At 36.6% G+C, this 13,244-nt stretch overlaps 2 protein-coding genes and 1 long non-coding RNA gene across 3 annotated transcripts in view; 1 reads left to right on the forward strand and 2 right to left on the reverse strand.

Annotated features, from left to right (window-relative positions):
- Positions 1 to 6,323, reverse strand: part of LOC137615370 (uncharacterized) — a 7,511-nt gene extending 1,188 nt beyond the window's left edge. Inside the window, exons 1-3 of the mRNA XM_068345188.1 lie at positions 6,249 to 6,323; positions 1,308 to 1,369; positions 280 to 369 (exon numbers count right to left, since the gene is read on the reverse strand). Of these exons, the coding sequence (XP_068201289.1) occupies positions 280 to 369; positions 1,308 to 1,369; positions 6,249 to 6,250 (154 nt within the window). The 5' untranslated portion in view covers positions 6,251 to 6,323. The remainder of the gene's footprint in view (positions 1 to 279; positions 370 to 1,307; positions 1,370 to 6,248) is intronic.
- LOC137615365 (uncharacterized) overlaps positions 1 to 13,244 on the reverse strand; it is a 68,588-nt gene that overhangs the window by 41,147 nt on the left and 14,197 nt on the right. The gene's annotated exons all lie outside the window — the stretch shown is intronic.
- The window catches only part of LOC137615371 (uncharacterized), a 59,723-nt gene that overhangs the window by 32,215 nt on the left and 14,264 nt on the right, over positions 1 to 13,244 (forward strand). The window lies entirely within an intron of this gene.

Raw genomic sequence — 13,244 nt, forward strand, 5'->3', positions numbered from 1 at the left:
AAGCCTCCTCTCCATCCAAGCTAGGACCAGGGAGGGCCAGGCAGTGGCTGCTGTTGCCTCAGCAGATAGACCTATAGGCACCCCCCAAAACCCCCAACCTTAGCTCACAAGGATGGTAAGGTTGCAGACACTAATGGCCCTAACGAGTCTGCCAGACAGAGAGGTTACCAATCAGGCCACAACAACCCTCAACAAATAAATATGAATATTTCTAATGAAAATATTGAAAGAGACCCGGTAATGGCTTTACACTAAGGAAAACATTTTTTGCGAACTCACTATACATCCCTGTTGCCTTCAAGCAGGAACCAGAGCAAGGTGTCTTTGTGGTAGTCTCCTCGCCCCCTTTGTAACACTCCAAGCAGTAACCTGAAGAAATAATAAGATGATGTGAGGAATAAATGAACCTGTATAAACAATCTTGATTCAAGACATGTACATTGCAGATGGATTAAGCAGGGAATTATATAATGCGTTCATAAGATCTTTCACATTTAAATCTAGGCAATTCTTGGTGCGGCTCATACGCATAATATATATATATATATATATATATATATATATATATATATATATATATATATATACTGTATATATATATATATATATATATATATATATATATATATATATTATTTTTATATATATACATATATATGCATATATACAGTATATTTATATGTATATATAAAGTATATATCTATATGTATATATACAGTATATATATAATATATATATATAGATAGATCTATAATTTTGTATATATATATATTATATATATACATATATGTATATGTATATATATATTATATATACATATATGTATATGTATATATATATATATATATATATATAGAGAGAGAGAGAGAGAGAGAGAGAGAGAGAGAGAGAGAGAGAGAGAGAGAGAGAGAGTGTGTGTTATTAAGTTGTTTAATATTCAGTACGATTTTTTTTTTGCATGATACGCTATATTCACTAATTGACACCAACAACAAAATCTTTTAGACTTCAGTTATTCAAATGGAAGCATTGGGATTAATATAGCTTGCGGCAACATTGCTCCATCTGTTCTACAGCAACATTGCTGCATCAAGCTTATGTCGGCGTCAGTGATCCCACCAAGTTTGACGTCAAAAAGCATTTAATAATCAATAATAAATCAAATTGGGATGAGAGTCTCCCATTTATGCTTTATGACTACATCTATTTTCTTGAAGAGGCAAGCATGATAGCAAAGTTGTTCGAGATATGTCACATCATTCAAAAAGTAAATATGAAAATAGATCAGATAAATAAAAGCAGCTCACCTGTTTGGAAGACAGCAAATGCCACGATGGCAATTGCAACTACCTTCATGGGAAGAGAAAACCTGTCGAGGAAAAGTACAATTAATCTCGTTGAAAGTATTGATATTGCCACAGTCAACGAATTATTATTATTATTATTATTATTATTATTATTATTATTATTATTAGTTTAATGAGGAACTGTAGTGCAAGCACAAATCGAAACATCATCTTCATCCAATTACCTTTATTACAACGTTTCGGACAATTTGTCCATCATCAGGTTCTGTAAAGTTAAAAACATACAATGATACAAGCAATAAAAAACATTGGTAAAAGACATGAGAAAAATAAGATAATTTAAAATTATAAATAAATAATACTTAAAACTCTTTTCTGCTGAAAGCAGAGTTATCTAGGTTTAGTTTGGGTTGAAGTTTTCTATGTAAAATGTTTCCAATACTCTTAGCTCGGTCTCAAATCGAGCTTTACATATAATACTAAAATCAAGATGATTAAAATTGGTGTTACACACTCCATGGCAATGATCTCTTATAGAGAAATGAGAAGGCTTACCTAGCGGTAGAAGGGTCCTTGAACTAATGCCCCTATGTTCAAAGGTTCTGGTAGACAACAATTTTGTCGAACTACCCACATATTCCGAACTACACTTCGGACACACAAATTATTGGAAACATTTTACATAGAAAATTTCAACCCAAACTAAACCTAGATAACTGCTTTCAGCAGAAAAGTGTTTTGAGTATTAATTATTTATAATTTTAAATTATCTTATTTTTCTCATGTCTTTTACCAATGTTTTTTATTGCTTGTATCATTGTATGTTTTTAACTTTACAGAACCTGATGATGGACAAATTGTCCGAAACGCTGTATTAAAGGTGATTGGATGAAGATGATGTTTCGATTTGTGCTTGCACTACAGTTCCTCATTAAACTGCGTTTCCCCTCGTCTGAGAATTACAGAACTACCATATTATTATTATTATTATTATTATTATTATTATTATTATTATTATTATTACTACTAGCAAAGCTACAACCCTAGTTGGAAAAGCAAGATACTATAAGCCCAAGAGCTCCAACGGGGAAAAATAGTCCAGTGAAGAAAGGAAATAAGGAAATAGATAAACAATATGAGAAATAATGAACGATTGAAATAAAATATTTTAAAAACAGTCACAACATCAAAACAGATATTTCAAATATAAGCCATAAAAGACTTATATAATTTGCTGCAAGTTTGAACCTCTGAAGTTTTACCAATTCAACTACCCGATTAGGAAGATCATTCCACAATTTGGTCACTGCTGGAATAAAACTTCTTGAATACTGTGTAGCATTGAGCCTCGTGGTGGAGAAGGCCTGCCTATTAGAATTAACTGTATGCTTAGTATTACGAACAGGATGGAACTGTCAGGGAAAATTTTAATGCAAAGGATGATCAGAATTATGAAAAATCTTATGCAACATGCATATCGAACTAATTGAACGACGGTGACAGAAGTTAATATCTGAGGGTTTCCTTACCGTGGCCTGGCCTGGTAACCTGTTTGTGAACAGTGTCCGATTTCTTAACAGTAAGGTTACTAGGACACGATTGTGTGACGGGCTGAGAGAGGCAGTGACTAAGAAGGCAGGATGAAAGCAACTGAGTAACTTTATTACAGAACATCCGTTTATATATACATAAACTCCAGGCAAAAAGGGCATAAAAACATAACTCGCAATTTCATGTTCAACCGACAACCGCACCGGTTAACGGTTAACGGTGAGAAAAACAGACATGTTATTTCAGGTTCTTATCAGTGTAAGGGGAGAGTGAAGATACAAGCATAATATATACAAAAAATGAAATGTCGTTACTATGTTCGATTGTGTGACACACGGATGGTACATGGCTCCCCCCTGTACATGTATTCAACCTGTACATGTTGAATAGAGCGCCCTGATCTAGAGAGGCGAACTGTAGGTGGGTCATTTGGCAGGAGATAAGCAGGTTTTAGACGATCGCTGGAGTCCCTGTCTTCTTTGCCACGAATGTTTAGTAGGAATGCTTTCGGACTGCATCACGGGGTAGGCGTGTATGTCCTATGGCATTCACATCAGCTTCGGTTGACATTGAATAGGCGTCCTCTTTGTCAGGAGTGAAGGTATTGATGGAGGTCTTGAAAGTCATGAAGTGGCTGTCCATAAGGGCGTCGGCTTTGGTCATCAAGTCTATTATTGGTAAACTATCGACATCGGGTATGGCAGCACATACAGGTTCGGGTAAACGGCGTATCCAAAGGGCACAAAGTAGGTTCACCTCACGAGGAGAGCCGTCTGCGGCAGGTTGCAGGCGAGCGATAGTAGTCATTTCCTTGAGGGCGAGCGAAGCCCTTTGGTCCTGCAATGGTTGTGGAAAGAGCTAAAAAAGCTTTGCTATATGGGCGGCTGGCGACGGCGAGTACTGCTGCAGAAGGTATGTTTTGAGGGCGTCATACGCTATTGGGGTGTCTCCTTGTTCACAAAACCAGTCGGATATTTCGGGGAAGGTGTCCTCGGGTATCGCTGCGAGAACATAATCTGCTTTGGTGGTTGAGCGAGTCACGCCCTTGTTGCCGAACTGGACTTCTGCGCGCTGAAACCAAGCAAACGCCTCTCCGCTGGCGAACGACGAAAGTTTCAATGGTGCGGCGCCAACTTCCGTGGAGTACGCCATATTATCAATGACGGAGGGTGGGGTGGGGGGGTGGAAGGCGGGAGGAACGAGTCGACTTCCGGGGTCACCAATGTGACGGGCCGAGAGAGGCTGTGACTAAGAAGGTAGGATGAAAAGTGAGTAACTTTATTACAGAACATCCGTTTATATATACATAAACTCCAGGCAAAAAGGGCATAAGAAACATAACAGGCAATTTCATGTTCAACCGACAACCGCACCGGTTAACAGTTAATGGTGAGAAAAACAGACATGTTATTTCAGGTCCTTATCAGTGCGAGGGGAGAGCAAAGATACAAGCATAATATATACAAAAAAGGAAATGTCATTACTATGTATGATCGTGTGACACGGTTTGTACAATTGAGAAACGATAAGACTATTTGGTTAGGGCTCTAGTGAGGTCAAAACTTGAAAGAAGGATTCACAATTTCACGTCTCCACATATGATGTCATTGAAAAGAGATTGAAAAGTATAAAAAAGAAATTTGCAGGATTCAGGCATAATTATCAATCTCTCTCTCAATGGTTTTTATCATCTTACAGAATTTTAGAGTATGTAATCTTCGGTATTTGCTAAACGTTGGATTGTATCATCCAATGACCAATATTCACAATAATGAATAACTGAAATGGCTCTTTTTTCCTTTGTCTACACATACACAGAATAGTCTGTCCTATTTCCACATTCTCCTCTGTCGTCATGCACCTAACAGCAATGAGATTACCAAACAATTCCTCTTTACTCAAAGGGTTAACTGCTGCACTGTTTTTGTTCAGTTGCCATTTTCCTCTTGGTAAGGATATAAGAGACTCTTTAGCTGTGGTAAGCAGCTCTTCTAGATCTAGAAGGATACTCCAAAATAAAATCATTGTTCTCTAGTCTTGGGTAGTGCCATAGCCTCTGTACCAAGGTCGTCAACTGCCTTTGGGTAGAGTTCTCTTGCTTGAGGATACACTCGCGCACTGTTTTACCTCATTTTTCTTCCTCTGTTTTTTATGTTTTTATAAATTATTATTATTATTACTATTATTATTATTATTATTATTATTATTATTATTATTATTACTTGCTAAGCTACAATCCTTGTTGGAAAAGCAGGATGCTATAAGCTCAAGGGCTCCAACAATAGCCCAGTGAGGAAAGGAAATAGACAGATAAAAGTCATGAACACTAAAAATATAAAACACTAAACTAAATATCTCATACATGAAATATAAAAACTTTGAAGAAACAACAAGAGGAAGAGAAATAATATAGAATAGTGAGCTCCAGTGTACCCTTACGATCTATTTTAATGTTGCTGTTCTTGAAATATTTCAATTGTTCATAATTTTTGTGTAGCTTATTTATTTCCTTTCCTCACTGGGTTTCTTTCCGCGTTGGAGTCCCTTGAAATAGCACCCTGTTTTTTCTGACTATGGTTGTAGTTTAGCAAGTAATAATGATAACGATAACAATCACTGAAATTTTTCTTTTCAATATACATAAAGATAATAAATCGAAAGTGAATTGAATCTTGCAATCGTTCTTCAGTTCTAGGAAGTCATTAAAGATCTAATAGAGTCCATATACTTTTTTACAATATAAATACTGGCAAGCTTTCTTGGTCCTTGTTTTCTTTTTTATTTTTTTCATCAGGAAATCACTAAACTGGGGATTTATAAGACAAGATTTATGTTTCATGTTAACACCGTATGTTGCCAGAAAACTCCAAATCAATTAATTGATCACACTGTATTTCCTTCGGTGGAAGTTTGCCTTGCACGTTGATGCTCTTTCTTATCTTGTTTCATTCAGATGTGGACACATTTTGAATAATGATATTGACTAACATTCCTTAAAAGGATGTTTTCTGTAAGCTGCGAAATGTAGTAGGAGGTAATAGAAAGCAAAAAGCTCGGGGCGGGGGGAGCTTGAAGGTTTCGTACAGCAAACCTAGTGCAAAAATGAATTTATCATTGGATCTGAAAATCTTGATACGGTATAATCTCTAAATTTTGAAGTCCTTCAAAGTTAAAAATCGTCTTGGCATAAGCGAATATTCCATGTCTACTCTGCCAGATGTTAATCTCCAATTAGAAGTATACCGTTGTCTGCTAGATATGCAACGGTAGTGCAGGAGACACCAACATTCAAATTTAGATCGAGAATAAATACACACACACAACACACTCACAAATAATAGTACGAAGAATGAAGTCGATAATCGTATGACCTCCGAAAGCAAAACTTACATTCTTGAATAAAAGAATCGGAGAGGTCGCTGTAGACTCCTTCGCACTCGCCACGAAACTGCTAGAGGGAGGGGCCATACGTATGGTCTTATAAGTTTTAGGGGATGTGGAGGATGTTGGTTATCTAGATAGAAAGACGTAACGACTTCTCATAATACCATAGTGCCCAGGTCTCCGTATGGGGGGATATGGTGGGGCCTAATTTCAGAGAGATAAAGTCACCCGACGTGTACAACGCCTCCGTGGCCCACGACCCTCGCGAGTGGAAAGTTCACTGAGGATCATGAAAATAAAAGAAACATTCTTTATCCTTTGTTTTTTCTTTAACTTTTTTATTTTTTGTTTTTGGATTTATTAGGAAAATATGTTAGATGACAAATATGTAACTTTATAACATTAAAACAACCAAACAAATATTTTACAGGTTAGGTAACTGAAATTTGACGAGCATTTAATAGTTTATATTGATAGAATGAATAATGACACACATATAATTATTCAAATTACTTTTATTAATCACGTTCCGAGAATTTTCATTTTCTTCGCTTTTCTTGATGAACTAATATTCCTATTCAAAACACGAATTCCAAGGAATGCACAATATATAACAAAAGCTTTAATTACTTCTTATGGTAATGTGATGGTATAGGTTTTAAACCTTGATAATCAAATCAGTTATTTTATCTGTTACGCGTTTTCTAAGTTTTAGATATTTTCCCCTTGATGGCAATTAGTTTTCCCATAGTTTTTAAATGATCGGAAAATTTTTCGCTCGATTGCAGTAGTTTTCCACGTTCAATCTTCCTTCGTTGATCTATTCCCAAGGAATTCACGTTGAGGAAACTTGCAAGCTTTATAACCAACTACATATTGTTAGCGTCTATCTTACGGCGCATTTTATAATGCTTATTTTTTTCAATTTCAAGTTCTGCATTGTCCTAATTTTGCAAATCATTATTAAATTCCAATGGTGAACAAAACATCATAGCTGATAGTCACAGCTCAGGTTTTTTAGTTTATATATGAAAGATCTATTTTAATGTTGTTACTGTTCTAAGAATATTTTACATCAATTGTTCATTACTTCTCTTGTGGTTTATCTATTTCCTTATTTCCTTTCCTCACTGGGTTATTTTTCTCTGTTGAAGCCCTTAGGCTTATTGCATCTTGCTTTTCCAAGTAGGGTTGTAGCTTAGATAATAATAATAATAATAATAATAATAATAATAATAATAATAATAATAATAATAATAATACTGAAAAATGAACCTGGTGTCATCATATCACTTTGAGCGTTGAAGTTTGATCCTAAGAGTGTCCTGTCTTTGCCCAGAATGTGGGATATGATTTGGTGCTTGAATGCAACAGATTATATGTGTTGAATACTTTCATCCATCTGTCTTATGTAGTCAGGCTTTTGTTTTAAGACTATCCTGATTTATTCTAATAGTCAGGCCTTCTCCATCATGAGGCTTAATACTACACAGTGTTCTAAAAGTTTTATTCCAGCTGTGACCAATTTGTGGAATGGTCTTACTAATCAGGTAGTTGAATCAGTAGAACTTCAAAAGTTCAAACTTGCAGCAAATGATTTTATGTTGAACAGGCTGACATAAGGGGACAGGGCATCTCCAGTTATTTTCCTCCAAGTGGTTAGGGCATCTCCAGTTATTTTTCCTCCAAGTGATCAGGGCATCTCCAGTTATTTTTCCTCGAAGGGGACAGGGCATCTCCAGTTAATTCTCCTCCAAGGGATCAGGGCATCTCCAGTTATTTTTCCTCCAAGGGGTCAGGGCATCTCCAGTTATTTTTCTTATAACGGGACAGCCCATCTCCAGTTATGTTTCCTCGAATGGGTCAGGCCATCTCCAGTTATTTTCTTCCAAGGGGTCAGGGCATTTCCAGTTATTTTTCTTCAAGGGGTCAGGGTATCTCCAGTTATTTTCCTCCAAAGGGTCAGGGCATCTCCAGTTATTTTTCCTCCAAGGGATCAGGGCATCTCCAGTTATTTTTCTCTAAGGGATCAGGGCATCTCCAGTTATTTTTCCTCTAAGGGATCAGGGCATCTCCAGTTAATTTTCCTCCAAGAGGTCAGGTCATATCCAGTCACTTTTCTTCCAAGGGATCAGGACATCTCCAGTTATTTTTCCTTCAAGGGGTCAGGGCATCTCCAGTTATTCATCCTTCAAGGGGTCAGGGCATCTCCAGTAAGTTTTCTTCCATGGGATCAGGGCAACTCTCCACATATTTTTCCCCAAGGGGTCAGGTCATCTCCAGTTATTTTCCTCCAAGGGGTCAGGGTATCTCCTGTTATTTTTCCTCCAAGGGGTGAGGACATTATCAGTTTTTTTTTTTCTCCAAAGGTAAGGGAATTTCCAGTTATTCCTCCTCCAAGGGGTCATTGCATCTCCAGTTATTTTTCCTCCAAGTGGTCAGGGCATATCCAGTTATTTTTCCTTTAAGGGGTCATTGCGTATCCAGTTCTTTTTCCTCTAAGAGATCAAGGCATCTCCAGTTATATTTCTTCAAAGGGTTCAGGGAATCTCCAGCTATTTTTCAACCAAGGGATCAGGGGATCTCCAGTTATTTTCCTCCAAGGGGCATGTCATCCCCTGTTATTCTTCCCCAAGGGGCATGTCATCTCCAGTTATTTTCCTCCAAGGGGTCATTATTCGTGTCATCACTTAGAACTAAATCTGACGTATGCCCAGTTAAAGTAGTTGTACAGTCGACATTATTCACTAGTCGATATGATTCTAGTAACTCACTAAATGCCAATGCGTTAGGATTTGATGCGTCGTACATCCAAAAATTGAACTCTCCACAGATAACTAATTCGTTTTTTCCATGATAATCATATCAATGAGAACACCGAAATTTCAAAAAAGATACTAGTGTTTGTTCTAGGAGGTTTGTAGATTGTTAGAAAGGATATTCTTCTGTTTTTTTTTCTATATATTCAAAGCTTGTTACACTAATTCTTTTCAACATTTTGAGATTTGAGTATCTTTTATGAATAAAGAGTCCAACACCCCCACCAGACCTGCCTTCTCTCGGTATGTAAAAGAAGGCATGTGTGGGGGGCCTCATTTCAGTGGTCTTTGCCTTGTCCAAGTTATTTAACCAAGTTTCAGATAATGCTAGCATATCCAAATATTTCTCGTTTATCAATTCTCGAATTTGAATAGTCTTATTACCTACAGATTGTATATTTACATAGCCGCAGTTTATGACATCCCTAGTAACGATGATCAGCAGTTTCCGCGAGTCTTTTCAATTCCAAGTCAAAAGCTTTGCAGTGTCTAGAATTTACTGTGTGGTCACTTGGTTTGTTTAACTTTGCAGTTTATACACTTTGACACTTGCGAATTACACTCCCTGGTGGAATGTCTCCCTGAACATCTCCTGCAGACTTTATTTTCATTCTTAAACTTGCAATCTTTTTCAAAATGTCCATAGTTCTGACAGTGGTAGCAGGTAATCACGTGGTACCTATCCCGTATGTTATAGATACCCCATCGTAACGAAACTTTGTCCCTATTATCATGAATAGCTCTCCGAACTTCAGGATCACTTTTCAGCACATAGTGGGTGTCCCCCCCCCCCCCCGAGGCATTTTTCTCCAGGACTACACTTATCTTCTCTTCTATATTTTGGATTTGGTCCAGGCAGCGATTTCTTTGAATCAAAGCATTTACTACATCATCTTCATCATTGTATACATTGCATATCATTATTTTTGGTTTTAGTTTTCCGATTTTTCTCGTTTCAGTGTCAGCCACCAATGTCTGAATTTTGTTTGCCGCCTCTTCGCTGATCATATTGTTTGCAAAGTTTACAACAACATTTCCATTCGTAGTTGACCTCGTGTTAAGTATAGGAATGTCTCTAATTGCTTGTTCAACCTCGTGTTTTCTTTCAGTAATTTTAGTTGTTGTATTAGTTGATATGATTATCAACAGATTTTTTTCCTTAACTTTGTTAGCAAATGTCTGTTTCTCCCGGTTTGGGTCTATCAATGTTTGAATTGTAGCTTTAATTGATTCCATATTCGTGGCAAGAATGTCAACTTTCTCAGTGAGGTCGGTGGTCTGGGTGGAATTTGGTGCGTCTGCGCCAAGGTCCGCAAGTTTGTTTTCCAAGTCATCTATTTTCGCATCTTGTTCATTCAGGGCCAGATCTCTCACGTTCACATCTTCCTTTAATTTTGATATTGCTGAATTGTTGTGTCTTGCTTCACGTACGCAGTGTGGGCATAACCAATCTAGGTTATCAGTGATGGCTGTCACTATATGCACACATTTCTTATGGTAGAGTCTATTACATTCGCATACTATCCATTTTTCCGTTCTCCCTCGGTGTTATTACATAATAGGCAGACAGAGTTAAGAGCAAACATATTGTACTGTTTCTTATCACTTAGATTTCTTCATAAGACTAACTGATATATTTTTAATGATATTCTAAGCGAGAAACACAAAGCTAAAACACGATTCTGGGCGTGTATGACAGAGCTCCACACAACACGTCCACACTCTAGCACCATACGTTCTTATCTTTGCAAGGTAAAAGTTTTTATTTTTATCCATTCCCACATCAATACGAAATTTTCTATCTTTCTTTCACAGATTATAGTTATAAGAGATAGTCGATAATGCTAGACCTATCTTTGGGTGATTAGTGTGGGGACGTACGGCCTGCCAACTCGAGAGCTCGTGTTGCATGTTCCAGCCTTGTTTTGTGGCAATCGAAAATCAACCGATCAATAATTTTGGAAATGTAGTAAATTTTCATAATTTTGGACTATATTGGAAAGGTTTTTGTACCAGTGCCGACAACCCAAAATAAAGCTGGCGTTTATTTATATATACATCGCAAACTAACCTCACAGTAACAAGGCTTATCAGTATTTACATGAGCAAATTATTAGGCGAATTATTTCAGAGTTGTTAGACCTATCCGGAGTCGAGATGCAACTGGTTAATCTGGTAAGCGAATCGAATAGCGACAAGATCATTCGAATGCTTGGGAGTTTTTATTTTATTTTATTTACCTGTAGTTGGCAACGCTTTTAACTGACTGTCTGAGGAGCTGCGTTCGAGACTCGGGCCGAACAAGGTGAACAAAAGGGCTTGTTCTTTTCAAAGTGAGAATGCTTGTGTTCTCAAGCGCGGTTACTTAAGCTATTCCTGAAACTGGTGCAGCAAATTAGGAATTTAGTAATTAATCGACAAGGAAATCCTTATCCTTATTCTCTCTCTCTCTCTCTCTCTCTCTCTCTCTCTCTCTCTCTCTCTCTCTCTCTCTCTCTCTCTCTCTCTCTAACGAGTGTAGTGGAATGAAGTACTTTTTAACGGGGAGAATAGCCCAGTGAAGAAAGGAAACAAGGAAATGAATAATGATTAGTAGCTAATTTTAAATTCTTTACACACGGGATATTTGCCGTGCATTGAACCTTCCGAATTGTTAGTTTTGTCTGTGTTCTGTAATTTCGTTGTGTTGTTGAATGCCAGAATGTAAAGCTCAGTATAACTAACCTTGGTAGAATTGATTGTACGATCTGTCGAAAGTAGTATACCTATAAATACTGCATTGTTAACAGGTATATGCTTAGGTATGGATAGTTTGAACACAAACTTTGATGTTTTATAGACTTCATTCTATGTAATACCAATTGTTGTGACTGTAGATGGTTTCAATAATGTTTATATCGTTAATTATTTGAAGTTGAATAAGATTTGATCATTCTCATTTACTTAATGTAATAATGGTGTCAGTTTATGAGACCATTAGCAATTTTTCTCGAACTTTCCTGAGATTCTACCACACGGAAATACACACACACACACACACACACACAATATATATATATATATATATATATATATATATATATATATATATATATATATATATATATATACATATATATATATATATATATATATATATATATATATATATATATATATATATATATATACGTACATACATATATACATACAGTATATACACTGCATCTTCCTTTAATGGCAGAGTTTTTAGGTTGGGCTTATGATTGCAAAATAATGGCATTCTTCTGTTCACGGATTAGATGATATTTTTTTCTCATTCTAGTGTGTTGTAAAGTTATTATAAAATTGGTAGGAAAAGGGTTATTTGTAATATGACTACGTAACCTAGTTTCACACAAGCTATGCGGGTGGGGAAAATTGAAAAAAAAAAGAAAAAACAGATATTGGTAAGTGAAAATATTCAGAGGCGTCATTAGTAGGAGTAAGGAAATGTCTATAAAGGGTTGTAATGGTGGATTGAAAGATTAGAAAATAAAGTCAACATAAAAAAATTATAAGAATTCAGATAGGAATGACTGACTCAGTTGTTTAAGCAGTTTGGCCTGCCGGTGAACTTACTAAGTTTGTGTATGAACGACTGATGATAAGAAACTTTACTGCGCAGGAAATTATCCACGATTAAGCAGTTGAAGGATAGATTCAGAAGTGACTGATGTGTTCTTTTCTAGAGCGCCCCCCCCCCATGTTATGAGAAATGGCTCAATGTTTTAGGTCTATAGCATCATCATCAGCCGTTACTAGTCCACTGCAGATCAAAGGCCTCAAACATGTCCAACCACTTGTGTCTGTGTATAGTTTTTCTCTGCCAGTCCACACCAGTAAACTTTCTTTGTTCGTCAATCCATCGTCTACTCGTCCTTCTTGTGCTTCTTTTGTGATCTCTAGGGACCCGTTGGGTTATTCTTAATATCCATCTATTGTCAGTTATTCTCATTATATGTCACGCCCATGACCATTTATTTTTCTTACATGTTACAATATCATCTACTTTAATTTTCCTCTTAACAATGTTGCTCCTTTTCTGTCTCTTAGTGTCATTCCTATCTTTATTCTTTCCATAGATCTTTGAGATGTAACTAGCTTAGGTTCTAAGGCTTTAGTAAGACTTCAAGTTTCTGATGTATTAGTTGAATTTGGTCTG

This window comes from Palaemon carinicauda, chromosome 21 (assembly GCF_036898095.1).
Source record: "Palaemon carinicauda isolate YSFRI2023 chromosome 21, ASM3689809v2, whole genome shotgun sequence".
Taxonomy (NCBI): domain Eukaryota; kingdom Metazoa; phylum Arthropoda; class Malacostraca; order Decapoda; family Palaemonidae; genus Palaemon; species Palaemon carinicauda.